General features: G+C 43.8%; 1 protein-coding gene across 1 annotated transcript in view; it reads right to left on the reverse strand.

The window, feature by feature from the left end:
- The window catches only part of grin2da (glutamate receptor, ionotropic, N-methyl D-aspartate 2D, a), a 111,198-nt gene that overhangs the window by 30,901 nt on the left and 59,389 nt on the right, over window positions 1-20,908 (reverse strand). Inside the window, exons 8-12 of the mRNA XM_069168646.1 lie at window positions 17,595-17,763; window positions 13,619-13,772; window positions 3,396-3,521; window positions 2,308-2,420; window positions 82-198 (exon numbers count right to left, since the gene is read on the reverse strand). Of these exons, the coding sequence (XP_069024747.1) occupies window positions 82-198; window positions 2,308-2,420; window positions 3,396-3,521; window positions 13,619-13,772; window positions 17,595-17,763 (679 nt within the window). The remainder of the gene's footprint in view (window positions 1-81; window positions 199-2,307; window positions 2,421-3,395; window positions 3,522-13,618; window positions 13,773-17,594; window positions 17,764-20,908) is intronic.

Genomic DNA, 20,908 nt, shown 5'->3' on the forward strand with positions numbered 1-20,908 from the left:
TTATGTTTTTTTTCTGCTGAATCTGCAATAAAAAATAAGATCTAAAGCTATTCGGAAGCGCCCTTTAGTCTAATTTTGTACCTTCTTGTCCGACAGCCCCGACACCGTGTCGATGTACTCCTCCTGGATCATGAAGGCGGCCAGGTTGGCGGTGTAGGAGGCGAGGAAGATGACAGCGAAGAAGGCCCACACCAGCACCTGAAAGAGAAGTCGCATGGACGAGGCCGCTGAGCGCCGACAGGTGTGAAAAGTATTTCAGGAACTCCCGTGACACTGTTTTCACTTTTCCTGGCATTTCGTTGATTTAAAAAAAAAAAAATAGCAGCTGAAGCCTTGTCATGCCTGGGGGGAGGGGGGGGCGTGGGGGATGGAGGAGGATGGGGGTGGTGGTGGTGCTGTCTGTCAGCATGGGCTCTTTCGCCTGCAAAAATGTCACTGCAGCTTTTGGCATTTGTTCACATATTACTTGAAGTTCAATCTATAATAACGAGAAAGTGACACGTCGAATATCCCGCTGAGGAAATCTTCCTTTTCTTTCAATCGCACCCCCGACATCATCGTCTGTCACACTACAAATACATACTGTACCTACTTTTATTTATTTTTTTTACCTGACAGTTGTTGTGGGAACGTAACAAAGTAAACAGACATTTTTGAGGTAATTTATTTGTATATTTCCAGGACATGCTGCTTAAAATGGCGCTTGATGGGGGAGGCGGGCGGGGGGGGTCTCAACTGGTGGGTTGGGGCCAAAAAGTGGGTCGCAGGGACATTTCGAGTGGGTCGTGGATGCGTGCGTGTGAATTAAAAGTCCAACTTTTATTTTGAAGTCTACAGAACTCATGCTGCACTTCTATTTAATTATTTTTGGTGTTTATAGTTTGTGTATATTTATTAATTGGTCTTGGTTTTTCTAAAAATGTATTTTTATCTATCGTAGCTGTTTGTTAGCAGGTCGTCAGACTTTCAACGCCGAGTTCTGCTGTGAAGTTACGAGACGTCTGATGGGAAAACCCGTCTGGAAATACTGTCGAGGAACTGAAATGTTCACAAAATGTGGAACGTTTTCATCACCAACACCTTTGGAGGACCTTTATTTGGGGGTGTTTTTCTACACTGCAATCTAAATCCATTCACCACCGCTGTGCAACACGTGTCCCCTAAAGTACTGTTTCCACAAGTAGAGGACGGTTTAAATGGATGATTGAGGACTTGAAGTGAAGACGTTCAGATGTTCACAAGTGCTGCTTTTTAAAATAAAAATCTTTATTGCTGTTGACATTCAGCCAGGAAGCGAGTGGGAGCTGCCGATTAGTCCTTAGCACTAAAATTTGCACTTGCAGTCGGAGATGAACGGGGCTACTTTCTTCCACAGCTCTCTGTGTTAATTTGCATAATTTTCTTAATGAATAAGATGAATAAATGTACACTGTTAGCTCTGGCATAGTAAAAAGAAAGAAAGAAATAAACCCTGCTAACTGGAGGGCTGAAAGACGAGTTTCACGACCCTTCGGACCGAAGTAAAAACCTATTGAAACTTTAATCTTTGATATCAATAATGCACGGCTGTCAATCATCCATCCAGTGCACGCTGGGATAATCACTGACAACCCGGAGTAGGTTTCGGCATGTGTGAAAAATGAACCAAAAAAATAATAAACCATTAAAAATTGAAATTCATCATGTAATCATTTATTTTTGCGGTTGTCTCGCATGATATTTTAGCTGCAGGACATTCGTCTCCTCAGTGGACGCCGGCTGAACGAAGGCGTCCGATGGGGCGACGAAACGCATGAATTATTCTAGATTTGTTTCAGGCTGCAAACTTTCACTGTTTTTAGCTCAAAAACTCCAAACATTTGCAAGAGAAAGACGGAAAAAATGAATGAAGCAATCGGCCCACCTCCTCTCCTCTGACCTCGTTTCTTTTCTGTAAAGCCCTTTTGAGCAGCTAATGAGCGCTTGAGATGATTGAGGTTGTTGTGGAAAAGCACTTGGGCAGACAATCAAAAAGAAAAATAGACAACTTGAGTTTTTCACCTCCCGCTGCTCTTTACTCTGAATCAGAGCCCGCTACTGATTTCTGCTCATGTCGTGAGGACCTAAAATAACAGCAGGGATTATAAAGATCGCTGCAATGAAACAAGTGACTCAATACTCTGTTTAAAAAAAAAAAAAAGTAAGTTTTTAGACATCTTTTTTAACGCTCTTTCTTTTTCACCCACAAAAACATCGATTGCCGGCTTGTTAGGCTCGAAGGGAAGCGAACGAGCCGGCCACAGGTGAAGTCGGTGAGTCGGGGTTTACCATGATCTTGCTGGTGGTTCCTCGGGGATTCTCCACGGGCACGGAGTTGTTGAAGACCAGCGCCCACAGCAGCCACACCGACTTCCCGATGGTGAACTTAGATCCACCCGACTCTGGGAGAGACACACGGTGCGTTTCAGACCATTTAAAAACAATAGAACCTGAATAAAACAGTTGGAAAATTTAATTATAAGATGAGCAAAATAAAACAAAGAAACGACCACTTCTTGCATGCTATGAGTGTCCACCTACTTTTCAGACCCAGTTATGTCCAACACTGAGGTGCTGCGTCACCTCTTCTTTTTACAACACTCCAGTTCACTCCGAGACCAGTTGCTGGAGTTTTGAAAGTGAAATGTTGTCCCAGTGAAAAAAACTTTTTGGAGACAACTTTCCCAGTCTTTTGTTGACCTTCTCCCAACTTTTTTCCGAGACATGTTGCTGGCATCAAACGCAAAATGAGCATGAACTTTTCAATAAAATATCTCCGTTTCAACATTTATTATGTTGTCTTTGATCTATTTTCAATTAAATATGTGATTATGTGATTTGGCAGTCGCCCAAACTTAGAGAATGGGCTTTTAAACCTCAGCTCCTCCTCACAATATACCATTTTTTCAGCAGTTCTGCAGGACATGAATATTAAAGAGGAATGGATGATGAGACGACAAATATTTGAGAGAAAAGTCTAAGGGTTTTAGCAACAGCCCCGACGAGCAGCGATGAACAGACGCCTTCCTGTCTTTCCATTTCAGCTCGACTCTTACAGAGTGAGGAACGTTTAAGATGCGTGGAGAAGCAGCCGAAAAATAGTTGGAATAAAAGAAGAAACCGATGAAAACTGCAAAAAAACGTCAAAACCCAACCGCCACACGAGGTGCCTGTTTGTTCCTTTAGAATACGTGAGCCAGATTGTGGGAGTGGAGTGATTGTCTCATCCCAAAGAAAAAAAAAGAAAAAGTGGGACGTTTTGCATAATTTGACGCTTACATAACTGCCGAAGTGACAAGTCGGTAATAATGCTGTGAAACGAGCAGCGGCGGCGGGTTTGATTGGCGTGCCGGCGGCGAAGCGACAGCGTCTCTTACTCTTGGCGCTCTGCAGGCTGCGGTTGTATCCCACGGGGCTGAAGAACTCGAAGATGAAGACGGTGACAGCCACCACCGACAGGCACATCACAAACATCATCACCCACACCGCTGGGCTGTAGGGCTCTGCAACACACACAAACACACGTTTCACAAGTTTGAAGAACCACTTTTTTAGAGGAAAATCGGCGCATCGCGACCGGAGTGGGCGGGGCTAAACGTAAAAACATACACAACTAACTGAGGGGAGAATATTATGAACGCTTAGACTAAGTTGTTGTCTTAAAGTCAATGGAAAAAATAGTCAAACTAAAGCCCACATATGGACAGCAGTTTTTTTTCTTTTTATTACCATCCATCATTGACTTTTTGAACACTTATTACCGTCTTTTGTGGAAGTGCTTTTAAGCTGCAATACCAGCGAGTGCCACCAGAGGTCGGCTCCAAAAAGCCTCCGGCTCCATAGACTCCCATTCAACTTCTCTCATCAAATCCAAAGTGAATAAAATGTGTCCATCAGTTATCTCGGTGTTGTTAGCTAAAGTCACTCCTTCTTATTAGTTTTCTGGAGGTCCATCTGAAAATAATCCCTCATTCATTAGAAAAGAAGATTCAAGAAGACCTGTTTTTGGGGGCGTGTCTGTTTGATTGACAGGCCTGTGGTGCAGTCAGGTTACAGCTATCGGTGGGCGGGACGTAGTATCGTCAGGTTTCCGATCAGATTGGTCAGATCCACTGCTGGCTCCTCCCCCAGCTCGTCCAAATATGGTCACTTCCCGCTCCAAACTTTGCTCTGAACTAGCAAAGATGGCGCCGGACAAAATCTGAACTGGAGGATTCATTACGTTCAACAAACCAACTGGTGACGTCACCGCCGGCTGCCACTCGGTTAGAAGCAGCAGTTTGGCTGACAATTAAAAAAAAAGTTTCCTTGAATAAATATGAGGATAAACAAAAGCAGTAGGAAACAGAGAAAGGCTCGACGCTCTGCGATGCTCTCGGCTGTTGTCAGCTCACATTCACACTAAATGGAAGCCGCCAAACCAGGAAAAAAAACACACACTTCCTGTCTTTGTGGTAACGAGAAGCACGGAGGGATCACAGAGGTGCACTAATGAGACGGAGAGCTGGATGCTCACAGACGGCAACATTTAAAAAAACAAAACGAACATTTCAAGAGCTAAATGGCTCCAAAATAATGTAAAACTTAAAAGTCCCAGTTTTGGAAATTGGATGTTTTTATAATGTTCCTGGATAGCAAAACCATTTACAAATGATATATTTTCGAAACATTATCGTGGCAGGCTATAAAAAAAAAAAAAAAAAAAAAAAAAAAAAAAAAAAAAAAATACACGAGAAAATGAGCAGTTTTGGATTTAACAGAGGTACAAAAAAACAAAACACCTCGAGGTGCAGACAAGAGGAAATTGTGTCTCCTTATCTGGAGACGTGGGTGCCAGTCTAAGTGCCGGCTGAGGAAACAAGCAAGATACTTCAGAGATTTGGCAAATTAGTGAGGGATTTGCTGGCCGGGGCCGAAAAAAAGACGGCGGCGTTTGGCAGCTGCGACGCTAATCAAACAACCGGCGAGAGAGATGAGGCCGAGCCGCCGGGTCGACTCATCAACACCTTTCGTCTCTCGGCGGTACATCCGGGAGAAGAGACGGCGAATCAAACTGTGCGCCGACGCGGTGAAGAGCGGCGAGCTGCGATCGCTCCCCCGCAGAGAGACGGAGAGTCGGGGAGCAACTGGAGAGGCTTCGGGCTTTCATCCTTGAACTCACCGCCACGAAGGGTTAATGTGCTGACAAACTGCATCATTGGGACTAACGGCACTGCTGTTTATTTATTTATTCATATTCCAATTATGTGGACGAGCTGGGGGAGGAGCCAGCTGGTGGATCTGACCAATCTGATCAGAAACCTGGCGATACTACGTCCCGCCCACCGATAGCTGTAACCTGACTGCACCACAGGCCTGTCAATCAAACAGACACGCCCCCAAAAACAGGTCTTCTTGAATCTTCTTTTCTAATGAATGAGGGATTATTTTCAGATGGACCTCCAGAAAACTAATAAGAAGGAGTGACTTTAGCTAACAACACCGAGATAACTGATGGACACATTTTATTCACTTTGGATTTGATGAGAGAAGTTGAATGGGAGTCTATGGAGCCGGAGGCTTTTTGGAGCCGACCTCTAGTGGCACTCGCTGGTATTGCAGCTGAAGACACTTCTGGATCAGAACCATCTTATAGACCTGAAGCTACGAACTCTTTTATATCCAGTCTATGGTCGCCTCTTAAACTCAGCACAGTAGAAGCACCAGTTTATCTCGACAAATACTAAACATTATTCAAGAGGTTATACTTTTCTAATTAATAATTGTTTATCCTCTAAGAAGAAGCCGGTCAAAGCGGATCTCAAGCAGCTGGATTTATTGACCCGTACGGCTCAGTTTCCATCGTGTTGACGTGCGGAGTCTGTTTGTGATGTTGCATCCCGGTAGAAACGCAGCGTGTCGGATTAAATCCGGTCACACGTCGCGTGTAAACCTGCGGTTGAATCAGGATCGCCTCGGCAGAGGAAGCGTGTAAATAATTACACGGCGCGCTGCAAACGCACGGCCGCGTTTGATTTATTTCCTCCCACTGTGGCGGGTGAGGAGCGCAAAGCAGCTGTGTTGTTGTTGTTGTTGTTTTAAGTGCTGTCAGCCTTGAGTTAAGACGCGAGGAGCTTTATCGTTGTTGTATTTTGCATTCGTGCTCCTCTCTCGACGAGTTTGTTTTTGTCTTTCCAGCAGATATGTAATACATCCGCCGTGGTCCAGAGTGGATCTATTTTTACTCTCCTATTTAACCGGGTGGAAGTCGACATACGCTCCGTTTCAAAGACGCCCTCGTTAATTTTCACACCTGGGAGCTGCCGGGTCCGACCGGCAGTCTGGTTCTGGTGCCGCTGAGCCGGTCCACCGGAGCGGAGGGGGTTGAGGGGATCGGGGTTAATGAGCTTTCTGTGCTCTTTTCCTCGACGGCGTTACGTATTCATTTTGTTCGGCAGCATGTTTTTCCCAGCCGGTATTATGGGATTCAAACCGCCGAGCCCGGTTCCTAAAGAGACGAGTCGACACGTTTTAAACCCGAGTGCAGATGCGGTTGATCTCAGGGCACAGAGACGCATGTCGCCGGGTACACGCTCATCAGCATAATAATAACATTATGGCCTATAATTACAGTGAGATATCCTCTAATTAAAAGGTTTACATGGTCCTCATTAATATTCCAGTTTCCCACATGGAGCGTATGACAGGCCGGATATTTCCATGTGGAGTCTGACATAATGCCGCCACAGTTTGCACTCGCGGTGTCTATTATGCAAATATGATGTGCATATATTATGTAACTTATGCATACCTGAGATGTGACTGCATACGAAAAGAGGGATCTAGTACGCCGTTATGTTCACCGCGTTTCATGAGGCTTCATCGATCTTCATCAACCTTCCTCCTGATATTGCTCAATAAAACATCTTTGTTTTGCAGTTTATTCGAGACTACAAACATACAGGATCGCTTAATAAAAAACAAAACAACAACAAACTCTGAGGTACGAACATTCGCTCGGTCCCAGGGATGAAATGATGAGATTTCAGGGGGTCAAAGGTCAACGTGTACGGTCCCAGTGACCTCACGTCCTCCCGTCCTCGGGAACGTGACATCTCGGGAACGCCTCGGGGTCGTTTCTTTGAATTTGGCACAAACGTTTACTTGGTCTCAAGTATGAACTGTTCACACTTTGGTGGTCGAAGGTCAAAGGTTAAATTCCTTTCACGCCCACTATGATACGAGTTGGGACGAACGTATGAAAACTGCAACATGAATGGCTGAAGAGGCCGACAACCAGATGGCGGTGATTCTAGTTTCCTTAAATAGGAAGACTGCAACTTTTGAAGATATCTTTGTGACTTCTCAGTTTATATTAGAGAATAAGGGGATTTTCATTTTCATTTTTTTGCATGCGACGTCCGCTTAATTCTGGAGACGGAAGTCAGCTGTGATCGTCTGAAAAAGTGAAACGCCGGGTATCATTCAGAAAACGTAAGTCCTGCTGTTCGTTTCGATATCCAGCGATCTGAATTTTGGGCGTAATTTAATTAAGAGAAGTCGGTGTCGAGATGGACGCCGAGCTTCACGCAGGGTGTAACGGCAATTAAATCTGATGCAACTTTAAAGTCAATTTTCTCTGCAACGCTTCGTCGCGCAGACGAGCCGCTGACATTTCTGGAAAGCTCAAGCTGTGCGGTTTAATGGGATGTACGCGGCATCTCTCCGTGGCGAACACTCGCTGTGCAATTCAACCGAGAATAATGGGGGGGCTGGGATTTGGACGCAGTCGGCGTCCGTTTGGTTCTGAGACTCGATCGGCAAAAATAAACAGAAGTAATGAAGGAAAAAAAGTGTTTGAATATTGGAACTGCGATGGAGGCCAAACGCTTCGTTCTTTCATCGCACAAACATCCCGATGAGACTGTTGTTATTCTGGGAGCTCCGACATGTTACAGTTCGTGCGAAGACTCTCAGTTGAAACGCTCGTAATTAAATAAACGCTGTTTGAAGCAAAAAGGAGGTTGTTGGTGCCGTTTACATGAAAATATGAAACATGTGAAGCGTCCTGTCAGTGGAGGATGTTTGTGGAAGAAAATAAGGTTCTTAATTATTCTGTCGTTCTCCCGGTGAATCGCTTCGGCTCCTGCGACTTTAAAGGTTCTGTAGAATAATCTCGCTTGTTTGTTTGATCCTTATTTTACAAGATGTGTCCATTAAACAGCAAATGTGGGTGCTGACACCGGGAAAATTAATAAATAAATGTGACAATAAAAAGCCAATTTAAAGGAAAAAGGAGTTTTTAAGTCTCATGAATATAGAACGGTTTTCATAGATTTGTTGTTAAATGAATTGCACTTTTCTCCGTTATCGCCGGGATGTTGACTTCTTTTTGAATTTTGAAAGCCTCAAACCGAGTTGCATTGTGGGTATTGTAGGCACCAGGTTTGGGCTAAAAAACAGAAGAAAAAAAAAAAAAAAAAAAAAAAGACAATTGCTGCGTTCAAATGGATCTCGCAGGAAGTCGCCTGCACCGTATGCTCGGCGTTCGAGTGGCTGAGTCGAAAAAAATTGCTGTTGCCAGGCAACGTGAACGGCATCTCGAAGCCACGGAGACTAACGATTTAGCATCCTGACGGGATAAATAAAACTGACCAACAGCAGACATCACCGAGTCGGTCTGAGAGTTTGTTTCACTCTCGCCGTGTAAAACACACACACACACACACACACACACACACACACACACACACACGCACACACACACACACACACACACAGATACACACTTCCTTTACAACTCTTCACTTCTTCAATTTGCGCCTCCATCTTCACGGGGTGCTTTGACAGTTTAAGTGTTTGTCATCACAGCGTTTCTCTTCGTAGTCCGAGTCTCTTTTGTCTGTAACGAGTCCTTCGTGTCGGTCGTATTTGAACTTTCGCTAGTTAAGACTGCAGCTCAGTAAACACACAAGGCTGTGAGTTTCCTTTTACTTTTCCCGTCTAATTCAGTTTGTTTTTTTATAAGATTGCTTTATTCTTGCTGTTTTTTGTTTTGTTTTTCCAGTCAGAGACGCTCTTCAATATTTAAAGAGTCATTGAAAATGTTTCCACGCTCCCAAAACTGACCGCTTTCCAGAGAGCTTGACGAGTCGAGTGTGCGACTGAAAACCGGAGAGGAGGAACGTTTGCTGCCAGATCCTTCGTTCAGACGGATTTACAGGGAAATCAAATGGCTTCATACGCTGGTGAATAATACATTTATTTTTCTGAGACGATAACGTGGAATTGTGGAGCGTTAGAATTGTACAATTTAATCAATTCATCAAATAACCCTAAAAATATAAGATTGCTTTATTCTCGCTGGTTTTATTAATTTATATCTAAACGAGAAAACATATTTGAAATAAGAAGCTATTTTGACTTAATCCATAGAAATTCACTACTATCAGGCCATTTTATCATTATTTTGTCAACAATAAATATTTGTTGTTGACTTTTTTCTTTTCATATTGGAAGAAAAGCTAAAATCAAATACGTTTCAACTCAGTAAATCTTACATTAAAGAAAGTTGAGGCTTCTCTGTGCGCAGTCGGCCAACGGGATGTGGTGCGTTCAGGGAACTTCAATCAATTGCAGCGACTAGAAATAGCTGGCGTGTGAGGCGTTTAGGGGACATCTGTTAAATTGTAGCGACAGAAAAAAACAACTCCTATATACTCCTGTAATACCCCCTCTCCCCCTCCTCCTCTAAAGTGCATGAAAATGAAAGATTTGTACTGAAATGTGGAATTACAAGTTTTTGTTTGTAAACTTGGTATTGGAAAAAGTATGATTCAGGAACAAAGTCGAGGTATTGGTGCCAGTACCAAAACCTTTTACCTAGTTTTATATATATATTATTATAATAGGTCATTTACTGCTAGTTTTCTCCTACAATTCATTCCTTCTTGCTTCAGTTTTTCCTTCACTTTTCATTCCTGATGTGCAGCTCATCAATTCCTCGCTAAATTTCAGAGTCAGGAGTTCAAACCCCAAATTAGAAACAGTTCTCCATCTCTTTCTGTCTTTTTATTTTCCTCCTCTCTGAAACTGCCTCTGGTCAAACTGCTGCGATGTTTTTCGGAAGCCCTTCCATCAGAAAATGTCTCCCGCCTCCTCATTTGCGACGTCCTCTCTCTCCCCCGATTGTTTCTTTCGCCGCTGACCTTCCTCCGGTGTGTTTTCTATTTGCTCCGACCTCTCTTCGACCTTCCTCTGGCGTGTTTTCTATTTGCTCCGACCTCTCTTCGACCTTGCTCCGGCACCGAGTCGCCGTCGGTCCCTCGGACGCGGGAGATAAAACGGCCTTGAGGAGCCGCGCAACGCCGTCCAAGCGTGCCGGGTTTCAGATTGTCTCCTAAATCTCCTCTGACAGATGGATGGATGAACTGCTGAGGCTGTGTAAGTATGAAATAGATCCCATGAGGAGGGAAAAGGGAGAAGATCGGGTCCATGAGGTTTATTTTATTGCAGGCTGAGCTTCCAGGATTGAAAGGCTTGGTTTGGCATAAATAGCCAGGGAAATTAAAAGATATAAAAAAATGATGAATGACTGCACTGCACTTCCAGTATAAATGAGAAAATGTATATTCCTGCATGAGAGTAAAGTCATTCAACTCGTCTCCAACTCGCAAGCTACGAGTATCTCGTTACTCGTTTCGAACAATGTTTCCCACACATTTATTTTTTAGACCTTTTTTCCGAGAGAAACACAGTCGAGACTTTCACTGAGCTAAAAAACAACAACAAAAAACACAACGGGTGCTCATAAATGAGCTAAATAACAAATACTACATTTTTAGACTGGACTGCAATGGCCCGGGGGGGGGGGGGGGGGGGGGGGGGGGGGGGGAGATATAAAGCATGTTTGTATCAAAGCATGCAGGAAAAAAAAAACTCTTGAATTGAAGCTGTCGTGATACAAAATATACGTGTTGAGAATCACATTAAAAGAAGCTGATTCAGCTGGTTTGGGTGGAGCTCAGCTATGTGAATAAATGTTACCGGACATTGAAGGGGCTCTACGGACACTTTCATTTGGTCCGAGTAGTTAAAAAAAAAAAAAAAAAAAAAAGGTTAGTACCCAAAGTACTCCATGTAAGAGATCTCTGCAGGTTTTTGGGGATTTGAACAATTGTGCAGAAGAAAGATGTTCGCTGTCTTCACCGGCGGGTTTTAGAGCACAGATGGACGCTTTAAAGAGGAGACGCCCGAGACGCCCGAGACGCCCGAGACGCTGCTCCGTGTTAACAAGTCAGTTTTTTTTGCTACGGGGGTACGGTCTCATCTGCTCTGCACAAATACAGACACACACACACACACACGCACACGCACACACACACACACACACACACACACACACACACACACACTCGGAGTGGCGTGTCAACCAGCCGCTGCTCAGATTAAAACATCTGAAACAGCTCTATCACTCTCTATCAAAGCCACTCAACCTCTCTCTCTCGTTCCTTTGTGTTTGGTTTATGACAAGACTGTGTGTGTGTGTGTGTGTGTGTGTGTGTGTGTGTGTGTAACCCCTCCTCCCCCCCTCCTCCCCCGTTGTCTCTCTCTTTGTTTTCGTTCCTCTCTGCCTCCAGCTTCCTCCCTCCTTCCCTCATTATTCCGTCGCTTCACGGTTGGAAGTGACTGGAATTAAGTCGAAGAAGATTTGTAAATTAAGAGGAGTTATCCGAGGTGAGGCCATCTTTGAGACACGGCCTATACTTCGTTTAAAAAAAAAAAAAAGACAACCCCCCATCCCCCTTCTCCTCCCTCCTCCTCCTCCCTCCTTCTCCCCCACCGTGGGAGCTCATTTGAATGCCGGGTACATCCGAGTCTAAAGTGTGCGTTGGCAGCTTCGCTCTGAGATGTAGATCCAGGAGCGTAACACCTCCTTTCAAAGAGGGGAGACAAAAGCGTGTCAGAGATGAAGGCCTCTTACATAATTGGGAATCATTTACAGCACGCCGTACGGGGGGTTATGTAAGTTATCGGAGGAGGGGAGGAGGCTGCATCTTCATCATCTTCATCTACATCATCATATTAAAGCTCATTAATAGTATTGAATTACAGATCAGGTTTCTGGAGTCCATTTTTGCTGACTCCCTGTAAATCTCCCGCTCTTTAATCAGATGACATGTCGAATACATACATATATTAGTGAACATGAAGAGCGTTGATTTTTGAATTTCGATCATTTTTTGGGTTGAAATGCTTCCTTTGACGAAGAGTCCCCCTCCCCCCCCCAAAAAAAAGAGCCATCAGAAAACAGTTATTATTCATCCAGATAAATAACAGTGAAATAAATCGATTAACACCTGTGAGCTTCAAAAACCTTCACGTCGATACCAGTTCCAGAAAGATACTCGTTTCAGTACCAATTTTATAAGGTTATTTTCTATAGCTGGAGTTTCCCAATGTTCCCTGAACGCCTCACACCGGTTATCGGTTGAAACCAGCAGTAACTGATGACATGTGTACCTGCAACACCGAATGAGAGCGTCTGAGTCTGGATGTCGCCGAAGCTTTCGAAATTAGCAAACGACTAACGAGGCATTTAACTGGCTGGAAGTCAAATAAAGAAAGGAGGGAAATTCCTATTCCAACGTAACAATAAAAAAATAACAACACCGTCTGATGAAATGCCAACAACAGTAAGATAAATTATAAAATATAGAATTATCCTCATACAAAAAGGTCTGAGCCATAAATCATCCTTTCTTTAAGGCTTTAACCTTTAAAGTGTTTGTTTCAATACAAATTCATATGAAGCCGTTTAGGATGCTGCTACTTTTTCTGGATGTATTTTTCTCTGAGTTGTAATGAGAAGAGTTCTTCTTGCACATGTTGACCTCCGTACGTCGACGCCTCCGCCGTGAAGGTTTGCTTTTTTGGTTTCTTTTCCTTTGTGCCGACTTCGAGCCCGTTTGTCGGGCCGAGAAACATTTGTCTTCCCGTAAACTCTCGGGAGGCAAAAAATAAAGTGGATTGAGGAGAGATTTTTTTTTTCCACAAGAAGAGAAGAAACCCCACAGCAGGGTCAATACTTTCTGAAGCTCCTTCTCCTCCTACGTTATCCCTCCCGCTAGTAGCTGCCGCTACATCACACGAACCCGGCTTGATTTAGTCGAGGTAAAAGTCTTCACGATAAATGAAACACCTGAGTGAAAAACAAAAACAAAAAAAAAGATCCCAACAATGACGCAAATAAAATTAAAAACAGTCAAATTCCCCTTTGGTTTGATTCAGAAGCACAAACATGGTAAGTAGGACAGCGAGAGGGAGCAGCGTGGGGATTGAAGGAGGCGGGACGCTGGGAACTAAAATAACTCCATTCGTATGCACGTTGATCTAAAAACAAGGTGAATTACTCATTCTGTTGCATCCGACGCATATTGGACCCATTTGTAAGCCTCACGTGTCATTTTGTGCCGTAACTCTATTTGGAATCAGTTTATAAGTCATTTGGAAACTCGTTGCATTATTTCACTCGAGTCTCCAGCTGTCGTATTTCTACGTGTCCCGCGGAAGTGAAAACACGCGGGTACGAAAGCGTCCCGCTTCGAGGCGTGAAACTCACCGAGGAAAGCGGAAGGCGACACGGTGCCGTTGCTACGGGAAACCATGACGCTGATGCCCGTCTCCACGAAGGGAACGGAGAACTCCACGACCTCCGACCTCTCCTCGTTGATGGTGAGCGAGCCGATGGCCATGTCGGCCCTGTTGGACACCACCTGGAAGAACAGGGACGCCTCGGAGTTAGACTCAGGGAGCACAAAAACAGGACGGTTTTATTTGAACAGTTGTTATTTCAGCCGTACGACCGCGTCGGAGGCTCGCCAGGAGCTTTTTAGATCAGCGGAGGTGAGTTTCTACCGCCGGGTAACACCGGGCACCTTCAGAGGTCACGGAGAGGTCCTCGTGTTCGGGATCATACGTGTATTTTTTTTATTTTTTTTAACCAAACAGACAATAAACTATTCAATTCAATTAAATGGGACGAGTTCACGCTCTTTATCTTCGTGCAGCAAAAAAAAACAAGCGCTGAGATTCTTTGACGAAGAAAAAGTCTAAAAGTTGTGAATGAACTGGATCCGAATCCACTCGCAGGTTGTTTTGTTTTTTTTCTCCGGCAGCTCTGAAGGAAACTCGGCGAGGTCAGGAGGTGAAGACGCTGAGCTCTGTCGCGCTCCACCCGGCAGGAAACAGAGGTTAGTTGACTGCAGCCGAGGGACCGTGGACGAGGTTGTAGAAGAACTGGCTGCCGACCAGAACTTCATTAGTCTGTTCTTGGCCGGGCCTCAAAAAAAAAGAAAAAAAGAAAAAGTCCTCGGTCCCCTCGGCGGACACACCGGAGATCCAGCAGACTCTTCAAGTCACAACCCATTAAAAACAAAAAATGTTCCTCCGACTTCGATGTCAGCGCTCGTTCCCGGGCTTCACCTGTCAGTCGGAGGGTTGTGGGACGAAGACTTTTCTCTTATGATCCATTTTTGGAAAATTCATAAGGAAAAAAAAATCAGCCTGACAGTAAGATGGAGTTTCGGTGGTGTGACACTCCGTCACGGCTCACTTTTAGATATGCAAAGAAAACATGCTATTTGTTTTACACATTATTATTATTATTATAATGTAAAATAATTATGAAGACTTTGTCAGCTGTTTAACTTTCTACGTGAGGAGTTCTACCAAATAAGTATGAAGTTACAAAGGTAGTAGTAACTGACCGCAAAAAACAAAAACAAAGCTGCAGTTACTGGTTATCGCCACAGGTGGCGCCAAAGAGAAACAAAACCGAGATCTTGGAGATTGTTACTATAAATGTTTTTCAGGCGGCTCATTTCACTCTAAAAAACAAAAATGACACCAGAAGAGAGTTTCAGATGCAGAAGACACCAACAGTTACAATAATGGAGATATTATCCAACAGGTAAATGAAAGTTAATGGAAGCGTTTTTAATTTGTTCTCTCTGTGAATATCAGGCGGAGATAGTCGTGATGCTTTCCCCTCTCTATTTTTTCTATTTTTCGGAACCAAACAAGACAAGAAACTATTCAATTACATGAGATGCAATAATTTAAAAAAATCCTTGAAATTCTCTCGTCTCTAACTGAGTTGACGGAAAACATTGGTGAACTCGTCGCCCTCCTACAAGATCCTCAAGATTCATCTGTTCTCAGAAACACAAGAGTCTCTGAAAAAAATAAAATAAATAAATATTCAAGGTACGTTTCATCGGTGATAATATAAAAAAATATAAAAAATACTTTGTGGATGAACAGGATGTTGACGTTCACCCGGTTCATTGACGACGAGAGCATCGTGGGGGAAACGTGTCTTTAATCAACCTCGTCTGGAAACTATTGAAATGTTACTTTGAAAAAAAAAATATCTATATATTTTTTTTACATTTTAACGAAGATCGCTATGAGAATTTGACACCGTGTCATCAGCTGCTTCTCCACCTGTCGTCATAATTATTCCATTTAACTCAACTTGGTCATTTCAGATATTTGAATACAGCTACGTCTGAAAGCAGCACCTGTGACACGTCTTCACAGGAAGTGCTTCATTGCTGCGCAAGAATTCATACTGAGGGGGGGGAACGAAAATAAAAATAATTACACCGGGATGACTCACGGTTGAGCATGAGAAAATGTAAAGGATGTAGGAAATCACTGCCTGATCGAGACGCATTCACGAAGGAAGGACAAAAATAAGAAAATAAATAAAAGATCCAGACTGAGAGACATTTTGAGAAACAGCAGAAGATGATTGTCCAGGAAGTGAAAGCGCGAGGTCATCGATGTCTGCTGACGTCTGAGTCGTCTAGATGTTTTAGTCGTGGGTGAAATTGAACTTTCAGAGGAGTTAAGCTCATAGAAAAGGATGTAAAGGCAGCAGACATCCATGAAAGGACGACAAAACAAACAAAAAGGTGCTTTCTCTTTTGTAGGTACATTCTCTAATCAAATGTGACATTAAGCCCCGCCCACAGCCGCTGACGTCTCTACAACTGCCGATTTCTCCCGCGGTCCACCTCCAACATACAACTGTTCGATATGTCTCAGCATCCTGGGGATTACGGCAAAGCGTGAAATAGACACGCCCTTTGCAATACAGCAAAACAAAAATGAAATAAAAAAAACGTGAGATAGCAACGCTTTGGACCGTCTAAGCGTGAAAGTTACACGTTTTCCTGCAGCGGATGAAAGTGAAACCTACTTTGAGCCGTGTGATTTACAGGGAAATGAAAACTCTTTTTTTTTTTTTTTGTGGGGTTTCGGGTTAAAATAATTTAATATAAAAAAACAAAACATGTTTGGGGTTAGGAAACCAAAGACAACTCAGGACATTCCAACGTCATCGGTCACATGATCCCGCGTCACGTGACACGTACGTGCTTTAAGTTTCGCGCTTACCAAATGCGTAACGTTTATATATCCAGTCTGTGGTCTGAACTGGCCCTTAAACTAGAAGCTGGTCCTCACAAAAATAGGAGTACTTAGACCACACACACACTCAGTGTTATAATTCACATCCCTGTCTAACTCCATGTTAAACCAACTTCATTAATCCGGCCACCAGAGGGGGATTGGCATCGTGGAAAACAGCAAAGTCTGCCAACACACACAGTCATGTAGCTACAAGCAGCCTCTCTCTCTCAGCTTCTCCAGCACTAATCTTTCTGACAGCCTCGCTCCATATTTCCTCTCTTCTCCTTCGATTCGGGGCCCCGATCCTCCTTCGCCGGGTCACGTTTTAAAGGATTTGAGGGAGGATAAAAGAGAATTTCAGAGGAGCTCCTTGAATAAAAAAAAAAAAAAAAAGCCTTTTTGTAAACAACAAAGGAAACAAACGCAAAAAAAAAAGAAAAAGTGACGACAGGTACGGTGACGTATGGAGATTTAAAACACGTAGTTACAGTGACCCTGGTTTTGTGCGTCTGTGCTGCTAAATTTTGAGAGAGGATGGACACCTGAACGCTTCACGAACTGGAAATTTCCCAGTTGGATTTGTACTTTTTCAGTCCCTTTGTGGTTAATTTAGGTCCTACTAGTTAAGATCAGGGTGTCGTGCCGTCAGACGAGTTTCTTGTCTGCTACTTTGCCGTCTGTTTTAAACGACATGTAAAAATGTCCCGTACGAATATTAATGATCGTCTGAACGCCGAACTTCCCAGCTGCCTCGAACGCACCCTCATACTGCTGACCGAGCTCGTCCAGAATCAGCTTCATACCCAACACACAGATGGATATTCATTTTCATAACTGCACTCAGACTTTTTGATTTTCTTTCCAAGGTTTGAAAAAAGTTTTTTTCTGTTTTGCAGTTTTCCTTGAAACACAGAAACACCAGAAAAATGTGTTTCCGATAAGAGGCGGCGGCGATGCGGGATTTCAACATTTTTGAACGTGTAAACAAAAACCAAAATAAACAGGTAACGTCAAATTTCCAAAACAACACAAGTAAAAGTTGCTAAGTCGTGTTTTTTTTTCCTTTCTTAAAACTATTTTTCCAAATCATATTTGACATTCGACGTGACGAGCCTCACCTCTCCGACCATGCCGTTCCACTCGCCGTCGATGTTCTTCCCGTGCCGGCCGTTGGTCACCAGGTAGAGGTCGTAGGTGAAGCCCACGATCTTGGCCAGGCGCTTCAGGACGTCGATGCAGAAGCCCTTGCAGCAGTGCTTCATGGGTCCGGCGCTGTCCACCGCCAGGCTGGAGGAGGAGGAGGAGGAGGAGGAGGAAGAGGAGGAGGAGGAGGAGGAGGAAGAGGAGGAGGAGGAGGAGGAGGAGGAGGAGGAGGAGGAGGAGGAGGAAGAGGAGGAGGAAGAAGAAGAGGAGGAGGAGACGGTGAGATATTTTTTTTTATTTTTTTATATCAGGGACACCGAGACCTCGATGGAGAAAGCTGACAGAGAAGGAGGGTGAAGAGAGCGAACACCTCGGGGGGGGGGGGGGGGGGGGGGAGGTGGAGGGAGTATAGTAACAGAGGAGGAAGAGGAGGAAGAGGAGGAAGAGGAGGTGATGTGTTTCGGAGAGATCAGTTATTGGAGGAGGAGGAAAATCAAAAACGCCGCAATTATAATTAAAAACTGAATCAAACTCCATTTCGTTGCACTTCAGATGCGGTCGAAGGAAGAAGAACGAAAACGTTTCGGCCTCCGTTCCTCCGAGGACTCGTCCGGCGAACACTCGACCGGAGAGCGTCGCGAGCAGGTCCCAACGTACGGGAATCCCAGAACATTCAGATGAGTATCAGTCGAGTGGCTCGCAGTGCCCTCCATCAGCTCTCCACAGAAAGTGGCCGTTTGATGGGTCCCTCTGAACACTAAGCTATGGCAACCTCTTGGCTCTGTTGCCTAGCAACGCAGCCTGCGCTTTTTGACAAATTGATACCAGGAGCCAAGAAAGGTTTGAACTTACGAGGAGGGGACGCCGAGCTGCTCTGTGTTCAGTGCAGACTTTTATTTATTTTTAAATTTTATTTATAGTTGCACAAATCTCATGAATACGGGTTTTTTGGTGTTAAAGAGAGAGAGAGAGAGAAAAAAAAAAAAGGAAATGCAAGGAGCGATTACTTCCACCACGTATCTCCGCTTCTTTAAGCATTTACTGAGGAGACGGCAAAACATGAACAAACATGAGAGCACTTTCAGGACTGACATGATTGATGGATGTTGAAGGAGAAGACCCTCAACGCAGACGTATTTTACACATTTTCCTGTGTTCATCAAATCGCTACTCGGCTCCTGTCTCTGAACGTCGTCACGTTTTCATGAAGCGTCTTGGAAAAAGTCAAAGTTCCCGAGCACTGGTTTACAGGAATGTGTTTCATTTGAGCGCCAAACAACCAAATCATGCTGACGACAGCATAAAAATAAAGAGCATAAATCATCTCGGCCCGCCGCACTGCAGCAAGACCGGTGGTGGAGGGGGGAGGGGGGAGGAGGGGGGGGGGGCGGGGTTAAAGAAAAAAGATAGTAAATCAATTAAACAGTAAGTACATAAAACACAAAATAGATAAAGACGGAGAGAAGGGAGTACAGAGGAACCGCTTAAGGAGAAGAACCGCTGTGAAATGAGTTGATTAACAAGACAGCAAACTTCTCTCTCGGCCAATAAAATTGATGGAGGAGGAACTCGTTAACTTCCGATTGGCCGGGTCACGTGGTCGCAAGGAAGGAAGCTTATCAGGGATGGAGGGCGGGGGGGGGGGGGGGGCGCACACACACACACACACACACACACACACTTACCGTCGCCTCACGTGAACGAAAATAGTTATGAAGGAGTCAGATTATAAGCTGCATGACTCATGATTAAAAACACGTTAGATTATTACCTGGCATTCTGGGTAATTTACTGAATCGGTGCCACCGAGGGGCCCGAGGATGACGACGCAGACCAGGTTTCTTCTTCCAATGTAAAACTCTCCTGACGTCCCGCGTACGTTATTTCTTGATGTTTATTATCCGGGCTGATTAAAGGACAACTTCTTTTTACAGCCGGAGCAAAAATCATTCTTGTTAGTTTGTTTTTGTTTTTGTTTTTAAAGGCTTTAATCTGTTGCCGTGTGACTTTGAATGTATCTATAGCTGCAAGTGAGGCAAATTAATTTCCACCCTCGGGGACGATTAAGCTATTTTGTGATGTTTTAATCTGCAGATCCCAGGTGGGGTAGCTGTTCTTTAACCCTCCCTCCTCCCCCCGTCCCCCCCCTCCCCCTTTTACCATCAACTCCAGAGATGGTAAAGATTTACCGTCTCGTTCGTGGACGTGCGACCAGACATTTCAATTTCACGAGGGATTAGAGCGCTGGACCTTCTGTTTTCTGGACTGGTCTTTATCGAACCCATTTTTTTCTTTCCTACTTTCTATCAAGGTTTATTGGCTGATAAGGAAGAAAAAAAAAAAAAGCGCATTAAGGTTAGAAAACACTTAACCGACTCCTGTTATAAAACCGGTTGGGTCTGTTCTTTGAAGTGTTACGGAAAAAAACATTATAATCTTCATTTTACGTTATTTTCACTGCAGTTGTTTTTATTTTTCTAACACCTTAAAGAAAAAAAAAATTCAAACTGCTCATTATCCTCAGAAAGAATCAAATTGAACTACCAGAAAATCGACTTTTCACCACTGGAAGTGTGCGAGTGGAATTTTGCTTTAATAACCATAATGGGCACTTTGTCTTGAAAAACAGTTTTGTAACAGCGAGAGGTTCGCTAATGTGCCAGTTTGAAGAAGTATTTTCAAAGAATAATTTGACCATATGTGTAGGAAGGCGTTTTATTTTGCAAATCTGACCTGAAATAACCTTAATATGTGAATATTACTCAGTGTTTTCAGGATTAGAATATTTGCGGCTGTAATATGCAGGATTGGTCGATAATACATTTGTCATAATTTGGGTGTATTTGACAAATATAATTATACAAGTAGTTCTGACCCAGAAATCTGATTGGTCAACTGAACATTTGGACCGTGCTCAAATCAGCATCACAGCACACCAGAAAATATCATCGGGAATATATCTCAATGGCGATTTATAATTTGAATTTAATTGAAAATAATCTGTGATATAACACGGACGGTTTGGTTTTAAACACACGACACGGTGCTAAAATCTTAAAAACACGTGAGTCCATGGATATCTTTGTTCATCAGATATCTTTGTTCATCAGATATCTTTGTTCCAACCAGACTGAGCTCGCTGAGCAGTTTAGTGTTTCTATGTTCTGTATTTATTCAGTTTGAGAAACCATCTCTGGAAAGCAATAAAACGGACTACAAAGAGTCTACTGGCGTGACATGCTTGTTTTTCCAGCCGTTAGCCGTGCCCCCCCCCCCCACCCCTCCGCCC

This window comes from Embiotoca jacksoni, unplaced genomic scaffold, assembly GCF_022577435.1.
Source record: "Embiotoca jacksoni isolate LCO1_2020_lvr unplaced genomic scaffold, fEmbJac1.0.p SCAF_41, whole genome shotgun sequence".
NCBI lineage: Eukaryota > Metazoa > Chordata > Actinopteri > Embiotocidae > Embiotoca > Embiotoca jacksoni.